At 57.3% G+C, this 22,240-nt stretch overlaps 2 protein-coding genes across 9 annotated transcripts in view; both read left to right on the top strand.

Moving 5' to 3' along the window:
- HMCN2 (hemicentin 2) overlaps nucleotides 1–1,294 on the top strand; it is a 145,642-nt gene extending 144,348 nt beyond the window's left edge. For all 8 annotated transcript variants that reach the window (XM_070518523.1, XM_070518522.1, XM_070518525.1 and 5 more), the window contains one exon: nucleotides 436–1,294. In XM_070518523.1, coding sequence (XP_070374624.1) covers nucleotides 436–784 — 349 coding nt within the window. In that variant the 3' untranslated portion in view covers nucleotides 785–1,294. The remainder of the gene's footprint in view (nucleotides 1–435) is intronic.
- Nucleotides 1,295–8,986: 7,692 nt separating this feature from the next.
- Nucleotides 8,987–22,240, top strand: part of ASS1 (argininosuccinate synthase 1) — a 54,002-nt gene continuing 40,748 nt past the window's right edge. Inside the window, exons 1-5 of the mRNA XM_014863457.3 lie at nucleotides 8,987–9,083; nucleotides 14,084–14,145; nucleotides 16,024–16,133; nucleotides 17,997–18,065; nucleotides 21,938–22,126. Of these exons, the coding sequence (XP_014718943.1) occupies nucleotides 16,029–16,133; nucleotides 17,997–18,065; nucleotides 21,938–22,126 (363 nt within the window). The 5' untranslated portion in view covers nucleotides 8,987–9,083; nucleotides 14,084–14,145; nucleotides 16,024–16,028. The remainder of the gene's footprint in view (nucleotides 9,084–14,083; nucleotides 14,146–16,023; nucleotides 16,134–17,996; nucleotides 18,066–21,937; nucleotides 22,127–22,240) is intronic.

Below are 22,240 nucleotides of genomic sequence, written 5' to 3'. Positions count from 1 at the left end.
GAGCTGCAGCTGCGGTGACAGGGGAAGCATCCTGGGGCGCTGACTCACCCTGGACCCTCCATGGGGAAGCGGAGGCTGTTGGGGGATGGCTGAGCACGTGTCTTTGCTCCCTCCCTCCTGCTGCAAATCCAGGGAGGGTGACTCAGCTCCGGGGCTGCCCGCAGACCTGGAAGTCTTTAAGTTTCACTGCGGCCCTGTGCTCGTTGGGCCGCCCTGGGGCGTGGGCTGGGAAAGCCCGCGGGCGGGTCCTGCTCCCATGGGAAAGGGCGCGTGTCTGGCGGCTTTGGGCCTCAGTTTACTGATTCCTAAAGTGGGCGACCAGCGGGGCACGGGGAAGGGGACCCGGGAGAACTGCGGCGGTGGGGGTGAGGTCCGGTTCCTGCGGCCGGCCGGCTCGGATGGCAGCCCGGCGTCGGCCGTCTGTCCCGCCCGCAGGACGTGCTTCCGGCGCTGCTCGCTGCAGGACTGCGGCGCGGGCGGCCCCTCCACGCTGCAGTACCGGCTGCTGCCGCTGCCGCTGGGCGTGCGCGCCCACCACGACGTGGCCCGCCTCGCCGCCTTCTCCGAGGCCGGCGTCCCCGCCAACCGCACCGAGCTCAGCGTGCTCGAGCCCGACCCGCGCAGCCCGTTCGCGCTGCGTCCGCTGCACCCCGGCCACGGCGCCGTCTACACCCGCAGCGCGCTCACCCGCGCCGGCCTCTACCGGCTCACCGTGCGCGCCGCCGGGCCACGCCACCAGAGCGTCTTCGTGCTGCTCATCGCCGTGTCCCCCTACCCCTACTGAGGGGCCCGGTCAGTGGCGGCAGCTATTGGGCCAGCGACCTCCGGGAATGGGGGGCGGGGGGGGAGCGCGCCCAGCCCCCACCGCCCAGGTGGCCCTTGCCCATGCCACCTGCTGCGGCAGGCGACGTCAGCCTCTCCCGCCCCTGTGCGTCAGAGAGACCTTCAGCAAACACCACCCTGCGTGTGCAGCCTTGACCCCAGGAAAGCGAGGACCGGAGCCTCCCCTACCCCCGTGGGGGTGGAGCTCTGCAGCAGGCGTTCAGGGCGCCCGTAGGTGGCAAAGCTGGCAGGCCAGGCTGGGGCCAAGCCGAAATGGGTGAGCGGCTCCTCCAGGCTTGCCCCAAGCGCCAGGGAAACCTGGGCCAGGGCACGGTGCACCAGGGCACCCGAGAGGAGGGACAGACCCTACTCTGTGGGGACGGCAGCAGCTGCCACACACCCCACACCTGCCACTGTCACCCTAAACCCGGTGTGTGTGTATGTAGGCTATAAAACGTTTGTTTTTAACCAACTTGACTTCTTTGTCCAATTATTTTGCTTTGGTGAGGAGTGGCTCCCGGTACCCTTCTGGTCCAGGAGCACTGGAGCAGGAGTCCAGCAGCCTGGCTCCTTATGAGTAGGCTGGCCCAGGCACCTCTCTGGGCTCATGTTCCTCATCCAATAATGTGAATATGACAATAGTGGTCTCCCTCTGCCCCACACAGGGCCGTGGGGAGAATTAAATGAGAATGAAATGGGCTACATGGATTGCAATACATGGTAGCAAAAAGTGTTCTTAATTAAGAATAATTCTTAATTATTTTTAATGAATTCATTAAATTCAGTCATTTACTCATCCACTGGGGGTTCCTTAAGTCTTACTTATGTCCCCGGCAGTGAACACGAAGTCCCGGTGCTGGTGACCGCACATTCTGGTGGCACAGGGTTTGCAAACATAAAGGACTGGAGAGTGAGCTGAGGACCCATCAGTCAGTGAGGGGCCAGAACGAGAAACCCCGAGTTTCGAAGGTGTGGTGGGGGCAGGTGGCAGGTTTAACAGGCCAATCAGGGTGGGCCTCCTGAGAAGGTGGCCTTTGAGCTGAGACCTGAAGAAGGTGAGGGAGAAAGCCGTGCAGACATGGGGGAAAGAGTGTTCTGGCAGAGGGAACATCAAAGACCAGGGCCCTCGGTAGGAGGATGCTCGCTGGTGGGGGTCTGGCAAGGAGTGGGGAGGAGGAAGCTGGGGCGATCAGAGAGGTGACAGCTGTGGGGCAGACCCTGTGGGGCCTTAGGGCCACTGTAGGGACTTTGGCTTTGATGGAGTGAGCTGGGGGGGGGACAAGATCAAAACGTCTAGGTGTGTGCTGGGGTGTCTCCAGGGCGCTGGGGCCAGCTCTGACCTCAGGGGCCTCAGCAGAAGCCCAGGCTGCTCCCCCTCCCACTGCTCCTGTCCCTCCTGTCACCTCCCCTTTAGCAGCCTCATTCTCTCAGCTGGGCTCCGAGGAAAGCTTTCTGAGTTACTTCCCATCGAGGAGCGAGGGACAGGCTGACTATATAAATGGAGCTTCCCGCAATGCTGAGGAAGCAGAGAAGACATCGCTGTGTCATCTGCAGATGGAGACACGGAGGCTCGGAGAGGGGACAGGGCCCCGTCACTTCCTGAGAGGTGACTGGTTAATGGTTGGACTGTGACTCCTGACCCCCGCCTCACAGCGCCCCGAATCCTCCCCAGCACACTTCCACGCTCAGAGCTGGTTCCCTTTAGACCAGGCATCATTTCCTGTAAAGCGCAGAGAGTGAATATTTTTGGCTTTGGGGAACACGCATGCGGTCCCTGCTGGAACTGCTCCCCTGGCCGGTGCAGCACAGCTCGAGAGCAGCCTCCGTCCCCACGCGAATGAGTGAGCGTGGCGGCCTGCCAATAAAACTTTATTTATGGACACTTGTATTTGAAGTTCATATAATTTTCACACATCATGAAAGAGTCTTCTTTTGATTTTTTTTTAAACCATTTAGAAATGCAAAAACCATTCTTAGCTTGCAGGCTTTACAAAGACAGGTAGGGACCATAGCTTGCAGACCCCTGGTTTAAACCGCACAAGTTACTAATGGTGGGATTTCAGGCTGCGTGGAGGAGAGATTCGGGACAGGAGGGAAGAAGAGGCAGGGGGCTCCCCAGCCCGCCACCCCACCCCATACCCCAGAGCCCACACGTGAGGACCTTCCTTGGGCTGAACGCCCCTCTTTGGGCAACGCTGGCAGCCATGGGTCACAGCTTGAGCCCTGCCCTTTGCTGGGCTGTTAATTTTTGATGAAGCCATGAACTTTGCAGCCCAGGAGAGGGTCAGCCCTGGGCCCCGGACTGCAGATGTGAGACCAGCAGAGCAGCAGTGCCAACTTCTCTTTCAACCCTGCTCTCTCCTGCCTGCCCCTCCCCACTCTTGCCCCAGCCCTTGGTGTTTGCAAAACTATAAGTCCAGTTTGTTGAATGTCCGGTGCCTGGTGGGCCTGAGTTTATTTAAGTCTCCCAGGAGCTCCTGAGGCAAGACACGGTATGCTCATTTCACAGATGAGGGACTGGGGGCTCAGAGAAGGTGGGCCACCTGTCCAAGCTCACACAACCTGGAGGGGAAGAGAAGGACTCGACCCAGGCCAGTCTGACTACACAGCCCAGGGCTCTGACCTCCAGGCTCCCTTCCTCTGCTGTCCAAGGAAGGAGGGTGAGGGAGGGAAGGGACAGCCAGGAGCAGGATGACGAGGAGGAGCCCAGCACTTCCAGATCTGAGGAGCCACCAAGGGCGTGTCCGTTCAGTCTGGCCTCCTTCCTGCCCTAGCTTCTCCTAAATTTCCCATTTGAGGCTATGAAACGGAGGCTGGTGAAAACGAGTGATTGCTCAAGTCCTGAGCAAGCCCGTGCAGACGTGGCCTGGAATCCAGGCTGTGATTCCCAGTCTCGTGCTCCCCCGCGCTCCCCCCACATCCACTGGGAGGGTCGCCGAGTAGAGGAGGTGCCTCCCAGGGTAGTTCAGCCGAGCCAGCTCCAAGGGGGTGTTTTCTGCTTCTGCTTTTCCAGCTGCCGGCCACTGTTGGCCAGAGCCCAGCCCCCTGGTGCCTCCTGACCTCCGGGGCTGCTCTGAACCCTTAGGGGTGGAAAACAGCCCCGCAGGTCACTCATTAAACTCCGTGATGTGGCTTTTCCAAGAACCCAACAACTGGACTCTGTGTTCCCTCCAGGCAGGGACTGGCACCCTGGGCTCCAGTCTAGAGGACACTGTCTATACCTGTGGCCAGTGCCCAGGCCTGGGCAGCGGCAAAGTGGCTTCTGGTGTTCGCAGGGCAAGGTGATTTGGGTCCCTACACCCCAGGCCCTCCAGGACCAGCAGGTGCAGAGCCCTGGAGCAGCAGAGAGAGACAGAGGACAGGAGGGCCCTACTCCATGGCTAGTGTGCGGGCCGTGTCCATGTCTATAGGCTGCTAGGGGGTTTGACGAGATTATGTCCACTGAGCGTGCCGTTCAGCAGTTCAGACAAGTGGCCACAACAGTCAGAGTCGACCCTTGGAAAAGCCACCCTGGATGCAGTGCGGAGGGCGGGTTAGAGGGGCGGTGAGCGCAGGCAGGAAGACAGGTCAGGTGTCTCCCGAGAGGTACAGGAGACAGGGGGTGGGGGCTACGACAGCAGCCATGGGGAGTGGGACCAGGGGCCAGAGCCCTCAGCTCCTGCACGTTGTCTCAGAGACTTCAGGCATCTACTGAGTGCCAGCCAGAGAGAGAGCACAGGACAGGGACACTCTGGTGGGAGGAGGGGAAGGGGTCGGAGAGGCATCCCCAAGGAACGGCATGTGCAAAGGCCACGAGGCAAGAAAGAGCTTGAGACCTGGAGAAACCACAAGCTGGCCAGCGCAGCCGCAGCATCGTGGGCAAGGGGAACAGGAGGACAGAGAAGTCCAGGCCTCTGTATTTGATCCTAAGAGTGATGGAGGCCCTTCAGAGTTTTTCTTAAGAAAACATTTAAATTCATTAATATTTCAGAATATATCTCTAAATTTAGAAAACCCTTTTAAGAACATATCTATAATATCATTGTCACACCTTTAAAAATCAATAGTAATTCCTTGCTGTCATCAAATAGCCTGTCAGTGTTCAAACTCCAATTGCTTATAAAGATGGCATTTCTAGGGCCGGCCCCGTGGCCGAGTGGTTAAGTTCACGCGCTCCGCTTCGGCGGCCCAGGGTTTCCCCAGTTTGGAACCTGGGCGCGGACAGGGCACCGCTCGTCAGGCCATGCTGAGGCGGCGTCCCACATGCCACAACCAGAAGGACCTACAACTAGAATATTCAACTAGGTACTGGGGGCCTTTGCGGGGAAGAAGAAGAAGAAAAAAAAAAAGATTGGCAACAGATGTTAGCTCAGGTGCCGATCTAAAAAAAACGACAGTGTTTCTTTTGTACACTTAAAAAGATCAGGATCCAAATAAGATCTATGCATTGGGATTGATTATGTCTTATATGTCTTTTATTTTTCTTAAAAAGCCCTATCTCTTCTAGCACCAAAGGTGACCTTGTTCACACTGATGCCAAGACTCCAGGCCTTTCCCATGACAGCCACACTCGTTCCCACCTAGTCCGTTTGGGACGCCTCCTCGCCCACAGGCTCCTGACGACCCCCCAGCTCTTCTGGCTCCGGGTCTCGCTGGCCTATATCCTCAGAAGATTCTGACCTGAGATTTCGCATCAGAGAGAGGAGCTGTTCTGTGACACTCAACAGCATGTATTCCAACACTATCTTACAGATACACTTCTGGTTTAAAGTAAAAATTGAATTCACCACAGATGAAGATCATCTCAAGATGAGGCCTCTCACACTTTGACCTGACTGTTTAACTTTCTTTCTCATTGCTCATATAGATGGCATTTCATACTTTTGAATAAACAGTTTTAAGTTTTTTTAAGTGGTAGAAAATTTAAGAAGATATAAATAAATGGAGAGGTATACCATGATCACGGATTGAAAAACTCACTATTGTTAAGATGTCCATTCTCCAAAAACTGTTCTGTGGACTTATTGCAATACCCCATCAGAATCCCAGCAGGCTTGTTATACAAGCTGACAAGGTATTTCTAGTATTTACATGGAAATGTGAAGGACCTGGAGTAGCCAAAATAGTTTTGAAACAGAACAAAGTTGGAAAATATACACTATCTGACTTCAAGACTCACTATAAAAGTACAGTAATCAAGATGGTGTGGTATTGGCAGAAGGATAAACAAATAGGTCAATGGAGTAGAAGAGACAGTCTAGAAATAGATTCATACTTATACGGTCAATTAATTTTCAGCCAAGGGTCCAATGTAATTCAACGGGGAAAGGAAAATCTTTAATGTTGCTGGAACAGCTGGGAACCAACATGGGAAAAAATGAACCATCCAAGGGTTTTAAGAAGGAAGTGACTTGTACTGATTCAAGTTTTTAAAAAAATTCTCTGGTTGTTGGGTGGAGAAAGGATTTGTGTGGGTGAAATGGGAGAAGCAGGGAGACCACAAAGGAGATTATTACAACGGCCGAGTAAGACAAGGTGGTAGACCAGTGGGGAGGAGGTGGAGGTGGAGAGAAAAGAGGCAGGCTCTGGATGTATTTAGAAGATATGAACGTCTCAGACTCCGGTGCCTCAGTTTCCCCAGCTGGTCAGGCCTACGTGCTGCTGTGCTTTTAGAGGTGCCGCCCAAGCTCTCTTACCTGAGGGGCCGTATGTGGGTTCCTTGAGAAGCCCTGACCCGGGTGTGGTGAAAGGCAAGGCCATGATGGCTCAGCCCAGGTCAGGATGCCCTCTGGCCATGCCCAGCCCTGGCCCCTGCATCCACTCTGCAGGGTGAGGGCTGGGGCGGGGTGTGGATGCCCACCCGGCAGATGCAGGGGTGCAGGTGGGAAGTGGCTCCAGGAGCCAGCCGGTCCACTCTCTCCTTGGCCTCCGCCTCTGGGCCACCATCCACCCTGGTGCTCAGTGGGTGGGGCCCCTGCTGGCAGCTGGCTCCCTGTTTTCCTCTCAGGAGAGCTGTGACCTCACTGCCGATCATGGTACCAGGGAGGGACCGTTCCCTGGGCTGCAGCCATCTCCACAGCAGAGAGTAAAGACCCCCGCAGCCTGTGGCCCTGGGACTGGGACACTGGCTCCTCCATTAATTCACCTCGAGCCTGAGCTAGAGCAGAGGGTTTGGGCCAGAGCTTCAGACACTGGGTTCTAGTTCTGCTCTGCGATTTACATGCTGTGTGGCCTTGGGGAAGATATACCCTCTCTCTGTGCTGCAGGTTCCTTCATACAGGGTAGTCGTGAAGATTAAATGAACATACAGAGAATAACAGAAGGCTTGATGATAACCATGAGGGTTGTGGCTATGGCCCAGGTCCACGCAGGTGTCCTAGGGAATACGACCTCACCTCCTCTGCCACCCCCGAGGCCTCACCCATCCATCCCAGGCTGGCCGGGGCTCACCCCTCACCCCGCCCTCTTTCTAAGGTCCAGGAAGGGGGCTTCTCTCTGGGCCACCACTGACTCTGGGGAGCTTAGGGGAACATCACGCCTCAGGTTCCCTCTCCACTTCCTCCGTAATAACTCTAGGGAGGTGGTCCCCACCCATCCATGCCCTCCCCAGCTTTCTTAAAGGACAGTGACATCTTCAAGGAAGAAACAAGGACCAAGGCCTGAGCACAAAGTCAGAGGATGGAGACTGAGAGGTGCCATGCTCCCCCTCCCCCGGGCAGCTCTGAGACGTTCCTCTCTCGCCGCCTGCTAGTGTGTCAGGCCAGGGGCTCCACGAGGCCCAGAGGTGGCCCAGTGAATGAGCTAAAGGGGCCTGCTGCCCATACCACCTCGTGGCAGGATGGCATCTCAAGTGACCCCAGTCACCCAGCCCAACGTGGCTCATGGGGGCCCCCTCGCCATTACAGCCCCTTCCAGGGTTTGGGGGACTTGAACCTGTGGCTTTGCTTGTAAATTGGCCTGATGCTTCTCCCTCCTGAAGGACTCCCAGCTCCTGAACTGGCCCATGTGCTTGAGCCACTAGACTGGAGAGTGAGGGGTGGGATGGGGGCCCTGCCCGCAGAAGGACTGAGAGGGACTCAGTGAGCAGCCTTTGCCCCTCCCGCTGAGGGCCCCTTTCTCTGGCTGCTTCTTGGTTGCAAGAAGGGCCCTGGAACAGGCCCTTAACATCACCCCTCCGCCCCCACCCCAGCTTCCTTCCGGGACGGCCGAGTGGCAAGCCCAGCAGGGCCGCCTCCCGCTCCCACTTCCTGGGGGCTCAGGACTGGGAGGACTCGGGAAGCGGCTCCCTGGGGTCAGTCCCCACTCTGGCGTTGCCCTGCACCCGTTGGGACCTGCTGTTTTACTGGGTTGTGGTTGCAGTGACTGGTGATTTGAGGCCCATAAACCGGGCTGGGAAACTTCTGACGCACAGAACTTTCTGAAGCCCAGACAGGGTCACAACTGCCTGTTTCCTTTTGCAAGAAGCTTCACCTCTGTGAACCTCAACTTTCCCAGTTGTGCGATGGGTGAGCAGTCGGGCAGTCTTGTATTCACTATTTATGGGCGCCCTCGGGAGTCTGGCCAGGTGCCAGGCTCTGGGGAGACAGCCAGGAACCAGCTCTGGACTAAGGGATGAAACCTCAACCTTGACCCAGGTGCCACCTCCGCCTGGGTTTTCTCACCGTACAAGGGGCTCCGGCTCACGGGGGCTAGTGGGAGGGAAGGGAGGGGCCGTGAGGTCTGGAGAAAGGCCACCACGAGACACAAATGCGCAGGAAACTCGCCGCGCCCTAAGCAACTTTTATCCCCACTTCAACCTTAAAGCACTAGAACGCTCCCCCAAGGCCAGGCGGTAAGTCTCTGGCAGGACGGCTGCGGTGACCCTGCCTGCCCAGCGAGTTGCAGCCACTGCTGCGCCCTAGGAGCCGCCGGCCCCCGGGCCAGGGCGGGCAGACCGGCGCCGCGTGCACCCCGGCCCGTGCGCCCTCGGGAGGGCGTGCCAGCACCAGGAGGGAGACCGGGGGCGGAGGACGAAGGCGGAGGACGGAGGCGGGAGGGGGGTAGAAGGAGGAGGGCGAGGGGGAGGGGCAAGAAGCGAGGGCGAGCCTGGCCCCGCCCACCTGCTGGAGGCTGCGAACGCTAAGCGGCTCCGCGAGGGGGCTGGGCCCGGGGGCGGGGCCTGTCGCGCGCGTCCCCCCACGTGTCCCGGGTTCCCGGCCCTGCCCCCGGCCCTGTGCTTATAATCCGCGATGCCGGCCGAAACTAGCCCTGCTCCGCCGCCTACCGCCGCCGCCTGGGTCGCGGTAAGGAGCCCCCGGCCCGGGAGAGGCCCAGGGTCCCCTTCCCACTCCCCAGCCTAGGGCAGCCTCTCCCCGGGTCCCACCGAGAGCGAGCCGAGGAGGCGGAGGGGCCCCGCGGGCTCGGGCGCCAGCGCGGGCACAGGCAGAGGACCCATCCCGAGTGGCCGCGCGCCCCGCGCTTGGACCTGGACCCGGACCCGAGGGAAGGGCGCCGACGCCCGGCGCCTGCTGCTCCGTCGCCCGGTGGCCGGATTCCTGGGTTCCTCGGGTCGCGGGATGGGGCCGGGGCGCGAGCCCGGGGGTCTGTTGGGTTAATTGCCCCCTTTGTGGGCCGAGAACCTTCCTGGATTTTCCTTCCCTGACCCAGCTTCCTCTTTGCCGCGAATCCCCAGATGGAGACCCTGCGAGTCGGGAGGGTGAGGAGTTCCCGGTTCTCTGCCCCTCTCACCCCACCCGTCTGTCTCCGCCTCTTGTTCTCGGCGTGAAACCAGAGTTCCAACCCCACCCCTGCCCCTCGCCCCCGGGACGCTTGGGCGTATCGTCCCCTCCCACAGCCCGGAGCCTCAGTTTCCTCGGGCGCGTGGGCTCCTGACCCGGGCTGCCCGCCCCAGTGCCTTGGGTGTGGCTGGGCTCCCTGCCCTGAGGGGCGTCCGTCGCTGGCTCTGCCTCCTGCAGGGGCTCCGCGTGCTCTGCGCAGGTGGGGCGGGCGGCCCGGCGGGTCCGGTTTCCGGCGGGCGCTGGCGCCGCGCCGTAGGAGGGGCTGTGGGAGGGGCGGCTCCGCAGGAAATGTCCCTTCGGTGGCTGTTGCCTTTGGCCCCTTGGACGGCTGCGCCCTCCAGGGCGGGAGGGTCATTGTGAAATGGAGGAAACTCTGATCTGCGCCAGGGCTCCCACTGAGGAAGTCCCGGTGACCTCCTGAGGCCACCTCCGCGTTCCTCTCTGCGAAATGGGTGCGTCTCCGCAGCGTGGGGGTCTGGCCCCACATCGCTGGCAGGAGCAAACCTGTCCTTTCTCCAGGGAGGGATCAAATAGGCCCTGAGCTTTGATCCCTTCCCCTCCCCACCCCCAGCTGGTGACAGGAGATGGCAGGTTCTGCAGGCCAGCAGACCCCAGCCACGAACTCAGGCACAACCAGGTGAGGTCTTGGGTCAGCCTCCCAGCTTCCCAAGCCTCGGTTTCTCCATCTGTCATGGCTGGCACAAGCTCTGGGCTCAGGAAACAGGAAGACTGTGGAAGATCTGTAGACGGTTGAGAGCGGTGCTCGGGTCCATTCACTCACTGTGTCTGGGGAGGTCCTCGCCTGGTCGTGCCAGGCTGGGGACACAGAACAGGAGACAGGCTCCCTGCCCTCCTTCCTTAGGTTCTGATGAGGGAGGGAGACAGGCACTTTGGCGCTGGACAGAAACTGGAGGAGTCTCCATTCCAAACCTCCTCCCCCTTGCATTCCCCTCAGACCCAGGGCAGGGGGGCCTGGGGGTGGGTTGGGGGCCACCTGTGCCCTATGCCGAGAGGTAATTCTGGCTCTGCTCCGGTGCTAGTTAATGAGTGGTGAATCCTGCCCACTGAGCACCCAGGCCACAGGCCAGGCACGGAGTGGGTGGGGGAGGGAGGCCCCCCCCACTCAGCACAGTCCCAGCTCCCTGAGCCTCACATGGGCCCCATCAGCTGCCCCCCTGCTCTGGGCTTGTGGGGTCACTGGCTCTGCTGGCTCAGGGCCCCAGGAGCCTGGCTCGTGGTGGGGGGCCAGACCCAGACTCACCTGCTGTGCAAGCATTCTGCCATGCCCCATCTCATCTTCACCCCGTGGGTCCCCCGAGGCAGGTCAGGACAGCCAGAGCCTTCCAGCTCTGAGCACACAGCCCCTGGCCTGAGTGCCTTGCCTGTGGGCACCTACATGGACAGAGATAACCTCGCTGGAATTCGGGGTCTGCGGCTCTGATTTCTGCTGTGATACTGGGCAAAGTCAATCTTCCAGGCCTTGCCTCCCTCCTATGGGGCAGGCTCCCACCCTAGGCTTGGGATTGGCCAGGCACCCATAGGCATTTCAGTATTAGTAGTAGAATAAACAAATGAACGAATGCACTCTTTCCTCCATAACCAGATGCTCTTAGGAGAGAGTCTGCGTGTCTGTCACCAGGGCCTGGTGAGGTCTGTGTAGCCTCCCTACCACCTACCTCAGGGCATTTTCATTGACACTGGAGACTCAAGCTTTCTAAGCCAAGGCAGACTTGCAAATGACCCCCAGCCGTGGGTGGAGGGAGTTTGCTGGAGTGCTGGTGTCCCCAAGAGAGCCAGTGTTCCTGACTTGATTCTCAGGCCCCAGGAATCCACAGCCTGTAGCCAAGGGGAGCCTCCTAGCCTCAGCTTCCTCATCTGTCTTTTGGGAAGGGAATCCCTCCCCTGTCTGTGTCTCAGGGAAAAATTACAGATGAAATGAGTCAGGCAAGTAAATATTACAGTGGCACCTCCTGGTCAAAGTGTGGAATTGCAGCCTGGCTCTATCAGACGCAATGGGGGTGGCAAGGTGATGGGGCGCTGTCATCCTAGAATGAGGAAGCCCCCAAATGGGGTGAATTCTACGGCCGGGGTGAAGCTAGGGTTTTTCAAAACTGTGAACCCAGCTCAGCGGAGTTGGAATGTCAGGGAGGGTTCCAGAGGGACCTCCGCTGGCTGTAGGGCTGACACACAGAGAAGCAGAATACTGATCGGTGATAGCTTGTTGGGGATTTTGTCTCCAGGAAGACCTGGGGAGTGAGGGGAGCCGATCTGCGGCCTCCTGGAGGCCAGAGTGTAGGGCACCGAGCAGTAAAGAGCAGGTGTCTGCAGTCAGCCTGGGTTTCAGTCCTGGCACTGCCGTCCCCTAGCTTGTGACCCAGGCAAGCCACTTAACTTTTCTGAGCCTCAGGTTCATCATCTGTAAATAGGTGGTCATAGCAGTCCCCACTATTACGAACATAGTGTCTGCTCTTGTCATCGTCCCGGCTTTGACCTTTCAGAGCCACATGAATTTTCTTAGTGTTGAGTGAGTGCCCAGGCCGGCCTGGCACATTGACAGGAAGCTGGCAGGATGGCTCTGGCTGGGGCCACGGAAAAGTCCCCTGCCTTGCCAACAAAGGCCAGGCTGGCAGGCGTATTGGCATGAGGCCCCGTCCCTCCCCAGGTGTCCCTCTTCTGGTGAAGGATGGCTGGGCTGGCACTGGGAGCTGGGGAAACCCGCCCCAGGTCCTTCCTGGAGGGTGGGGTGGGGGCAAGGCTGGGACTGGGGAGGCTGATCCAGCCAGGATCTGCTAGACTCGTCCCCTGGGCAGGCAGCCCATGGTCCTGGGGTGTCAGAACCGGAAGGGCCTCCAGGTTGTTGTGCGGGTGGGGAGAGCGAGGGGCTTGCCTGAGATCAGCCGTGGCCGGGGTGAGGAGAGGTTGGCAGGCACAGGCCCGCTGCCCGGCTCGCCCAGCATCTCGCTGAGCCCTCTCAGTCGCCCCCTGCGGCCTGGGCTGCTCTCCCTGCCCCCATCTTGCGGGTGAGCAGCTTCAGCACTCAGGGCTGCAGGACCCAGCCGCTGTGCTTTGCCCGGGGAGTCCTCGCTCCCTGGACTGCGGCTGCTGTCCCTTCTCCTCTCCCCATGTCTCGCTCCCCCAGTTCGAGGCCTCAGCTTTGTTTTAGTTTCAGGGGGCAGGGCAGGGCAGGGCAGGGCAGGACAGGCTGGGCCTCCGCACACAGCCCAGGGGCCTTGCTGGCTGAGGGAGGAGGGAGCTTCACCAGGTGCTGGGAGGGCAGGAGCCACACCACTGCCGCATTGCATCACTTTCCCAGCCCACTTGCCCTGCTAATCTCTGCACACACAGGCCCAGACACACCACACACCCGCACACATGCAGGCACATACATAGGCATGCGCACACTTTCACGTTCACTCTCAGGTACTCCCGGGTGCGTGCATTCTTTCACACCCCTCAGACCCAAATGCATGCAGCCTGGCTGCCAGGAGGCTGGTTTCTGGATGAGAGCGTTCATGGAATTCCAGCCCCTGAGGGGACTTTCATCCTCTCTTTTCATAGGCGAGGAACTGACCTCCAGACAGTAGAATCAGCAGCATTGTTCTGGGTGCCTGCCACCTGCCAGACAATGCGACATGGTCCTTGTCCCCATGGAGCTCACATTGGGGAAAGGGGAGCATTTAGAACACAGCGTGATGCATGCTATGCTGGGCCATGTACGAGGCATGGCGGGGTGGTCACTGAGGCAGAGCAGGGCCCGCGCAGGTGGTCTGTCTCCGTGCAGCTGCCCCTCCCCCACTCCGGTGCCCACCCTCTTGGCTCCAGGTGCCTTTGGGAGCTGGCAGAGCGGGAGTGACTCTAGCAGCCGGATGACTCTCGGTCCCCCATCTCTCCCTTCCTGAGCCCACCCCAAGGTGTCTGAGCCCCCTCAGGCCTCCCAGAGCTCACCTTGCTCCCGCACTTCCTTCCCCTGCCCCGTATACCTGCGAGCAGTGGCTTGCGGAGCCCAGCTGACCTGGGTTGGAATCCTGGCTCTGCCACTTACCAGCCCAGCGAGGCCCGAGCCTCAGTTTCCCTGTCTCTAAAATGGGGAGAACACAAATGGGAGGGCTCAGCATGTGATGGATATTCTCATTATGGTGGTGGTGGGGATGGCCTCACCGTGTAGACGCCTGCCAGGGCTCACTGAACTGGGCTCACTGAACTAAGTATAAGCGGTTTATTACACGTCAATTATGCCTCAATAGAGCTGTTTAAGAAATATGCAATGGGATACACGCCCCACTCCAGCGCACCACCAGCACCATCGTGCACGCACACACGCATGCAGGCACACACTCCGAATGCTTCCTGGGCCAGGAGGCTGGCTCTGGGGCTACTGAGCCTCCCCAAATCTGCTCAGTGAGGTTTCCCAAAGCGGGTTCTGGCAGCTGGAAAGGCCAGGTTTAAGGCTGCTGGCGTCACCCGGCTGCCAGGCCAGGCAGCTGAGCAGCTTGTACCTTTTGCAGAGTGGTTCGTCGAGCCGTGAAGACAGGTTCTGGAAGCCGGGGACCGACACCTCCAATCCCAGGTACTTCTGCCTCCCTCCCACCTCCTTCCCTCCATCCTTGATGGCCTGTTGCCTGGCTGCAGTTGCCATGGGCACTATCTGCTACCCCAGAGTCAAGGTCTGGTGAGTCATCAGCAGCCCAGCCAGTCAGGGACAGGGCCTGGCAGGCAGTTGGAGGCCCCGCGGAGGGGAGAGTTGTGAGCATCCTTCAGAACGGCCCCCAACCTCACTGTTCCATGAAGTGTTTCCCCCTCTGAGTCCAAAAGGCTGTATGGCATGTGAGCCTCGGGGCTGGCCGGTGGGCAGGCCTGGGGGATGTCAGGGACGACACAGGGTGTGTGTTCCAGTGACACGGTCGGGCTCTGCTGTGCAGGGCTGGGTGACGGGACAGCGCTGCTTCACCTCTCTGAACCTCCAGGCACATGGGAAGTTTTAGTATCCAGGAGGCTGCATCATTGCCGTGGTGATAGTGGGGTACCCTTTCTGGGTCCCGTGGGTCCCTGGAGGGGTGCCCATGGCCTTTCCCAGCAGTATCCAATAAGGACCCTGACCTTGGTCAGACTCCCCTATAAACTCTCCCACCGGACACAGCATGCCCCCTGTAAAGGTGGGGTGCTGGGGCCACGCCCACAGAGGCCGGAACCAGGTGGCCTGGGTCCAAACCTGGCCCTGCTGCCTGCTGACCCCATGACCTCAAGCGAGTGACCTCCCCTCTCTGACCCTCAGTTTCCTTGTCAGCAAAGTGGGCGTAACAATAGCATCTACTCTCAGGGCCACGCGGAGGGTGCTGGGGGGTGCAGGGCAAGCCCTAATGCAGCCTCAGGGTTTGGTACACAGGAGCCGTCTGGACAGGAGGAACAGCGCCTGCAAAGACAGAGGTGCTGGCGCCTTCTGGAAGCTTCAGTGAAGCTGAGGAGTGGGGTAGAGGGCAAATGGTCCGTCTGTCTGTGCTGCAGAGAGCTGTACCTGTACCCCTGGTTACAGAGAGGTATTATGCCTCCACCTATCTGTCTCCCCTCTGGGCCTCAGTTTCTCCATCTGCACCCTGGAGGAGCTGGTTTCTGAGCTCCTCCTAACTGGGCATGCTCAGAGCTGACTTCACTGAGGTGCTCAGGTCCCCTGTGTTCCCTAAATCAGAGGTACTTGCATTTGGAAAAAGCCTAAAATCCCAGTGTGAAGGTTCCCTGAGGCCCCAGGTGGGAGAGGTACCGGGAGTGGGGGCTCTGCCCGGAGCGTCCTAGCCACCTGCAGGTAGGGGGCAGCATTGCATGCTGGGAAGAGCCCAGGTTCTGGAGCCAGACACAGACACGTGCTCTGTGACCCCGAGCCAGCTGCTGACCTCTCTGAGCCCCAGTCTCTGCCTCCCCAGCGGGCATCGCAACACCTTCTTTGTGGAGGTCATAGTTGGGGTGCAGGGTGACCCATGCAAGGTCCCTGGGGCTGTGCTTGGCGCTGTCCGAGCTTAGCAAAGAGCAGTTCTGATTGGGGATGGGTGGGCTGCCAGAGGCTCTCCAGACTGCCGTGCATCCTTCACATCCTGGCCTCGGTTCAAACAGCTCAGCCTCGGGCACCCTCTCTAGCCTGTGGGGCTCCAAGATGTGCCTCCCCCTGCCAGCCCCAAGCTCTGCTGTCAGCGTTCCCAGGCCCCAGCGTGGCATGGGGGTGAGCGTGCACGCAGTGTGCAGGGTCAGAGCGCCTGAGGGGGGGCGAAGGGCTGCAGGGAGGAGCAGCTCCTCGCCTCGTCCTGATGATGGGGAACACCCTGTTCCCAGCCCCCCAGTGGCAGCTTGTCCAGAGGTTAAGGCTGCCCAAGGCCAAGGCAGGGGCTGGAGGCCAGCCAGGAGGGAGCTGTTGGCAGGGGCTGGCCCCGGGTCAGTCTCTTTCTTTGACTCCCTCCAGACGACATGTCGGGCAAAGGCTCCGTGGTTCTGGCCTACAGTGGCGGCCTGGACACCTCCTGCATCCTCGTGTGGCTGAAGGAACAAGGCTATGATGTCATTGCCTACCTGGTGAGGAGGCGCCTGGCGTGTCTGTCTCTCTTTCTTCCTGTTTGTCCTGCTGCCCATCCAGCCTGCCCGACTGCTCTTTGTGGCTCGTCCGAGCCAGGCTTGCCCTCTCTAAGCCTGTCTAAACTGGGAAAATGCTTCCTATTGTCCTGTCTTGCTTTCTTCATTTGTAAAATGAACTTCCTTGATGCCCTCCAATTCTGAGATGCCCCCCAGAGCATGGAAGAGGCTGGCTCTCATGCGAGTAACTGGAACAGGGACACCAGAAGGAAACTTGGCAGTGCTGCTGGACCAGCCAGCCTGGAGGGGCCGTTGGCATGGGCCTGCTGAGGCCCCGGGAAGGCAGACAGTCTCCCCTTTCCAGAAGTCCTTTGTCAGCCCCCAGTAATTCAGCAAAGATTGTAGAATCCTGCAGCGGCTGAGCTGGAAGAACCCTTGGCCATCACCTAGTTCTAGGGTGGCAAATAGGTCACAGGCCATAGGGCAAAGGTTAGGTATGATGTCACTCCCCCATTCAGTGTCCCTAGCAGACATCCCTGATCAAAGTAGCCCCACTTCTGGTGACCCTGGACGTAGCCTGTGAACGTTCCTCCATGTGGCTGTGCTCTTCAGGACTCCTGGTTGCAAATTCTAGAAAGCCAACTCATACCAGCTTAAGAAAAAGAGCCAAAAAACATTCCGTTCTTGGCTGATGCAACTGAGAAGTCCAGGGGTGGGACGGCTTCAGGCAAGGCTGGATCCAGTGCTTATCCAGATCTATCTTCATCACTTCTTAGCCTCCCCAGAGACCCTGACAGGAGGGCCCAGGGTGCTCTCATTGGCCTGAGTCACTGCCCACCATGCAGTGGTCACCATGGCTGTGTCTTGGAGGGCTCTGGTTGGCCTGGTTTGGGTCATGGACCCGCCCCTACTGTGAGCAGGAGACACGATTTGCTCCTTTCCCTCCATCCGTGTGGAAGGAGTTCTCAAAAAAGAAGATTCTGTTTTCAGAGGAAGTGAGGATGGCACTCCGGACAGACAGATGTTCAGCTGTTGCCAAGAGTGGTTTGTTTGCTATTGAGGTCAATCTGCCACCCTGAACAGCACCCATCCCCTGTGAGTCAGTGGGGGAGTGAGGCCCGGGGAGGGCAGGTGCCTGGTCCGCAGTCACCCAGTCGGGGAGAGCCGTGGCTTTGAGTAGATGCAGAGACGGCAGGTGTGTTCATCGTGCGGTCCAGATCCCAGGCCACCGCCGGGCAGAGTTAAATCTGAGTGGCCTCAGAAAAGCACCTGCAGCTAAGCTCTGGGAAGATTCCAGAGTCTGAGGGTCAGAATGCAAGGCCAAGTTCTGGACAGCAGGCCAGAGAGCGGCCAGCAGAAAACATATCAGTGTCTAGAAATGGGTGTCCTGGGACCAAGTCCCTGTGCTTGGCTGGGGGAGTGAGCTGGCGGTTGGGACGTTCCTGACGAGCCAACCTTCGTGCTGGCTTTGGGGGAGTTGGCGAGAAGAGATAGATGGGTTCAAGGACGCCTTCGACCTTCAAGGCAATGACAGCAGATGTTGCATCCCAGCCACCCGAGTGCAAAGGGCCGGGCTCAGCCAGCCCTTCAACCCCTAGAAGCAGCTTCCCGGTCGCCCAGGCCGCTCCAAGTTTTAGCTCCTGGAAGCATTCCAGCTGCTCCACGCCCTGGTTTGTGCCCTGTCTCCTTTCCACTGTGACCTTGGCCCCTCAAACAGAAACCCCCTCTGTTTGTGGGCTGTTGTGTGCGGAGGGCGCTTGCCCAGGGCTCACCCCGGTGCGGGGGGGAGGGGGGGGTGCTGACATTTCTTCTCGTGCCCTCTTTTCTGCCCCCTGGGCCGACTGGGCCTCTGCTTCTGCTCCTCAGGCCAACATCGGCCAGAAGGAAGACTTCGAGGAAGCCAGGAAGAAGGCGCTGAAGCTCGGGGCCAAAAAGGTACAAAGTAGGATGCAAGATTTGGGGCTGGAAGTGGGGTTTTGAGGTGGGGGGCAGGGGGGTGTTCCTGTCCCAGCGTTCCTTGTCCCGTGCGTCCCGTCCCTCGTCCTCTTGCTTCCAGGATATGAGATCAGTGCCTTCAGCTTTCAGGCGCGTGGATGCCATCATCTTCCTGCCTCCCCAGACACTCTTCCACCGTGCCATCCCACCTCCCACCTCCACCCCTCCCACTCCCCCATCCCTCTGTCTCTTCCCCATGCTGCATCCATCCGCACACTCATCCATCTATCCATCCATCCCAGCCATTATCCACTCTTCCCAACCGTTATCCACCATCCATCATCCATTTTCCTATCCATCCCTCTTTTATTTTTCTGTCCACCCACCCATTCATTCTTTTTTTTTGTCTTTTGTCTTTTTTTTTTTTTTTGCTGGAAAAGTTTTGCTGCAAGCTAACATCTGTTGCCAATCTTCCTTTCCTTTTTTTTCCTTCTCCAAAGCCCCAGCACATGGTTGTATGCTCCAGTGGCAAGTCCTTCTGGTTCTTCTATGTGACCCACCATCACAGCATGGCTACTGACAGACAAGTGGTGTGGTTCTGCACCGGGGAACCCAACCAGGGCCACCAAAGCAGAGGTGCAGAACTTTAACCACTAGGCCCTCAGGGCTGGCTCTCCGTCCATTCCGCAGAATCAGAAAACTCCAGCTGAGTTCCGTGCATTGATTGAGCATCTAATCATGTGGCAGGCAGGCCCTGTGCTGGGTGTGGGGCCCATGTGGTCCCTGCCCCCATGGGCTCCCGGTGAAAAGTGTGAGCTGCTCACATGGGGAAGTCCCTGGCACTGGGCTTCTTCACTTAGGGGAGTAGGCAAGGGGCGGACATGGCAGGGATGGTGTGAAAGGCCACCAGCCCACCTGCCCAGTCAGAACCTCAGAACCAGCTGCTTCTAACGGGCACTTCTGCAGGATTCCCACGTGGTAAGGCTCAATTAGCATATTAAAATGAATGCGTGAGGGCGTGAACGCCTGTGGCCCCGAGTCACATCACTGGCCATGGGCCTAAAACTGGATGCTCCTCCTCAGAGGCGTGTCCTCTTGAGCCTCTGAGAGGGGTGGTCTGAATGGGGGGCCCAGAAAGTGGGGTACGAACAATCGAGTGTTGAAGACAGGGATGCAGTCTCGGGCAACGCATGGGCTTCCATGTAAGGCTCTGGCCTCAGTTCGTCCCTCCAGAGAAGCAGTTCTCGGACCTTTGCACAAAGGCCTCTGCCACGCTCTTAGTTATTTGGAATTTTTTATGCTGATTTCCTTGCATATAACATTTGGATGTAGTTCTCATTGCTTTTCTTTTCATTTTCATTTTCTTTCATTCTTTGCTTCATTTTTTTTTTTGTAAGAATTTATTTTTTTCCTTTTTCTCCCCAAAGCCCCCCAGTACATAGTTGTATATTCTTCGTTGTGGGTCCTTCTAGTTGTGGCATGTGGGACGCTGCCTCAGCGTGGTTTGATGAGCAGTGCCATGTCCGCACCCAGGATTCAAACCAACGAAACACTGGGCCGCCTGCAAAGTATTAAGGGCCCCAGAGAGCTTTTGTGGACTACGTCTATCGATCCTATCACATTAGAAATAAAAGCTGAGGGGGCCGGCCCCGTGGCCAAGTGGTTAAGTTCACGCGCTCCACTTCAGCGGCCCAGAGTTTCACTGGTTCGGATCCTGGGCACGGACCTAGCGTGGCTCATCAGGCATGCTAAAGCGGCGTCCCACGTAGCACAACCAGAGGCGCTCACAACTAGAATATACAGCTGTGTACTGGGGGGCTTTGGGGAGAAGAAGAAGGAAAAAAAAAGAAATAGAAGCTGAAATTTTTAAAATATTAATTCATTTAAAAAGATATTAAAGACATTACATGTTAATGTAAGTAACATTTTTACTTACGAAAAATAACTATTTTGCAAAGCAAATATTTTTCAAAAGAGTGGCATTGGTTTACGTTTTTGTAAATCTCTTTAACGTCTGGTTTTACAGAAGATAGACAGATTCTCTTGGCCATTTCTGCATTTAGTCCGTAATGTGTTGTTTTGATTGAAATTGGGAAGAAAACTTGGCCTCACAGATGTACCGCTGGAAGAGAGAGGAATATTTTAATAGCCTTTTCAGATGGTTGGAGACATTCTTTACTGCATCAAAGCTCAACAAATGACAGTTTCTTGAAAAATCCGTGTGATGGGGAATCTGAAACTGTAGCAATGAGATTTTCATGCGTTAAAATCCACCCATCCATCTTGTGCTTTGAGTGGATCCTTTTCCCACGCACCATTGTGCAGCATCACACATTGGTCACTTGAAAAACATTGTTTCATTGAGTTATACAGACCTTCCAAATGTTGATACGTTTCATTATAAAATATCAAAACATCCCGTTTGTCAACATCAGCACTGCTCACATCAGAAGTATTAAGAAGCTGTCGAGCTCAGTGTCACATACAACTTCTCCATAATTCTAATTTTTGCTGGAAAACTTGAGTTTTATCATTAGCAACAAGTACTCAGATTTCCTTGAAGTGACAGGGTCACTTCATTCATTTTTGTGAAACTGTCAGCCAAAATCCCATTCTGAAGGACCGCATTTTGTCTGTCAGCCCTTCTTTCAAGTATAAACGATGTTCTATGAAAAAAGCAGCTAGTTCAGCACGGAACTCATTTGGAATACGGCAGAATTGCTTTGTGTTTACTTAATGTTTTGTACTCAAGTGTTGAGATTTAACAGCAGTAATCATTTTTACTGCTTCGTTAAGACTCTTCTTTAGAGAAACTGGCGTCGTGAAAGCGAGGCACGGAGAGCACAGTGGCTGTGAGTCCTTCGATGCCTCTGCCCCGTTATTGCCAAGGTGCCAGCCCTTTCACCCATCATTGCTTTTCCATATTCAGTGTGAATGTCAATGTAGTGAAAAAGGCAAATAATGGCTAAATATCCTCACAAAAAAATGTTTTCACTCAGAGTTCCCCTGAAAGGGTCTTGGGGACCCCTGGAGGTCTACATTTTGGAAACCATTCCTCACCCAACCATCACGGTTTCTCAAGCTCAGCCCTATAGACGCGTGGGCTGGCTGCCCCGTGCATCATAGGATGTTTAGCGCCATCCCTGGCCTCTACCTGTTAGATGCCAGAACCCCCTCACCCAACCTGCCAGCTGTGACAACCAAAAATACCTCCAGATATTGCCAACTGCTCCCAGAGGACAGAATCACCCCTGGCTTTTGTGGATCTCATCCGTCTCCTGCTCTGGATCTTAAGTGGCAACTAAGCTTTTTTTTTCTTTTTTTTTTTTGAGGAAGATTAGCCCTGAGCTAACATCTGCTGCCAATCCTCCTCTTTTTGCTGAGGAAGACTGGCCCTATGCTCACATCCATGCCCATCTTCCTCCACTTTATATGTGGGACGCCTACCACAGCATGGACTGCCAAGCAGTGCCATGTCCGCACCCGGGATCCGAACTGGCAAACCCTGGGCTGCTGAAACAGAGCATACACACTCAACCACTAAGCCACTGGGCCAGGCCCAGATGGCAACTAAGTTGCATCTCAGGCCCACAATGCTGTGTTGGGAGGGATTTAAGGACCACATCTAGTTTCAGCTGGATGCTGTATCAAGATTGATTAGCAATGTCTGCCATGAGTGCAGGAGAGAAAGGGTTCTGTGTGCTGGATGGATTAGTGATATCTGCTACAGATGCAGAAAGAGAAATGGAGGTACAGCTTGTCAGGATTCGTTTGCAGTGTCTGTCTTAGATGCAGGCCATTTGGGACCCCTGGGGCTCTGTCTTCCGACTGGGCTTGCCAAGGCTCCCTCTCATGGGCTCCTGTCCCCACAGGTGTTCATCGAGGACGTCAGCAGGGAGTTTGTGGAGGAGTTCATCTGGCCCGCCATCCAGTCCAGTGCCCTCTATGAGGACCGCTACCTCCTGGGCACGTCTCTTGCCAGGCCCTGCATCGCCCGCAAACAGGTGGAAATCGCCCAGCGGGAAGGAGCCAAGTATGTGTCCCACGGCGCCACGGGAAAGGTAAGGTGGAGGACGGACGGCGCTGGGGCCGGCTGGGCAGAGGGAGGAGGGGGCACAGGCTCCTGGACGATGGACGGCCCTCGAGCGCTTGTAGGTTTTTCCCTAGAGCAGTCA

This window comes from Equus asinus, chromosome 10 (genome assembly GCF_041296235.1).
Source record: "Equus asinus isolate D_3611 breed Donkey chromosome 10, EquAss-T2T_v2, whole genome shotgun sequence".
In the NCBI taxonomy this organism is placed as follows: Eukaryota; Metazoa; Chordata; class Mammalia; order Perissodactyla; family Equidae; genus Equus; species Equus asinus.
Note: the sequence above shows the minus strand (reverse complement) of the source record. Positions and strands in the feature narration are given on the sequence as shown.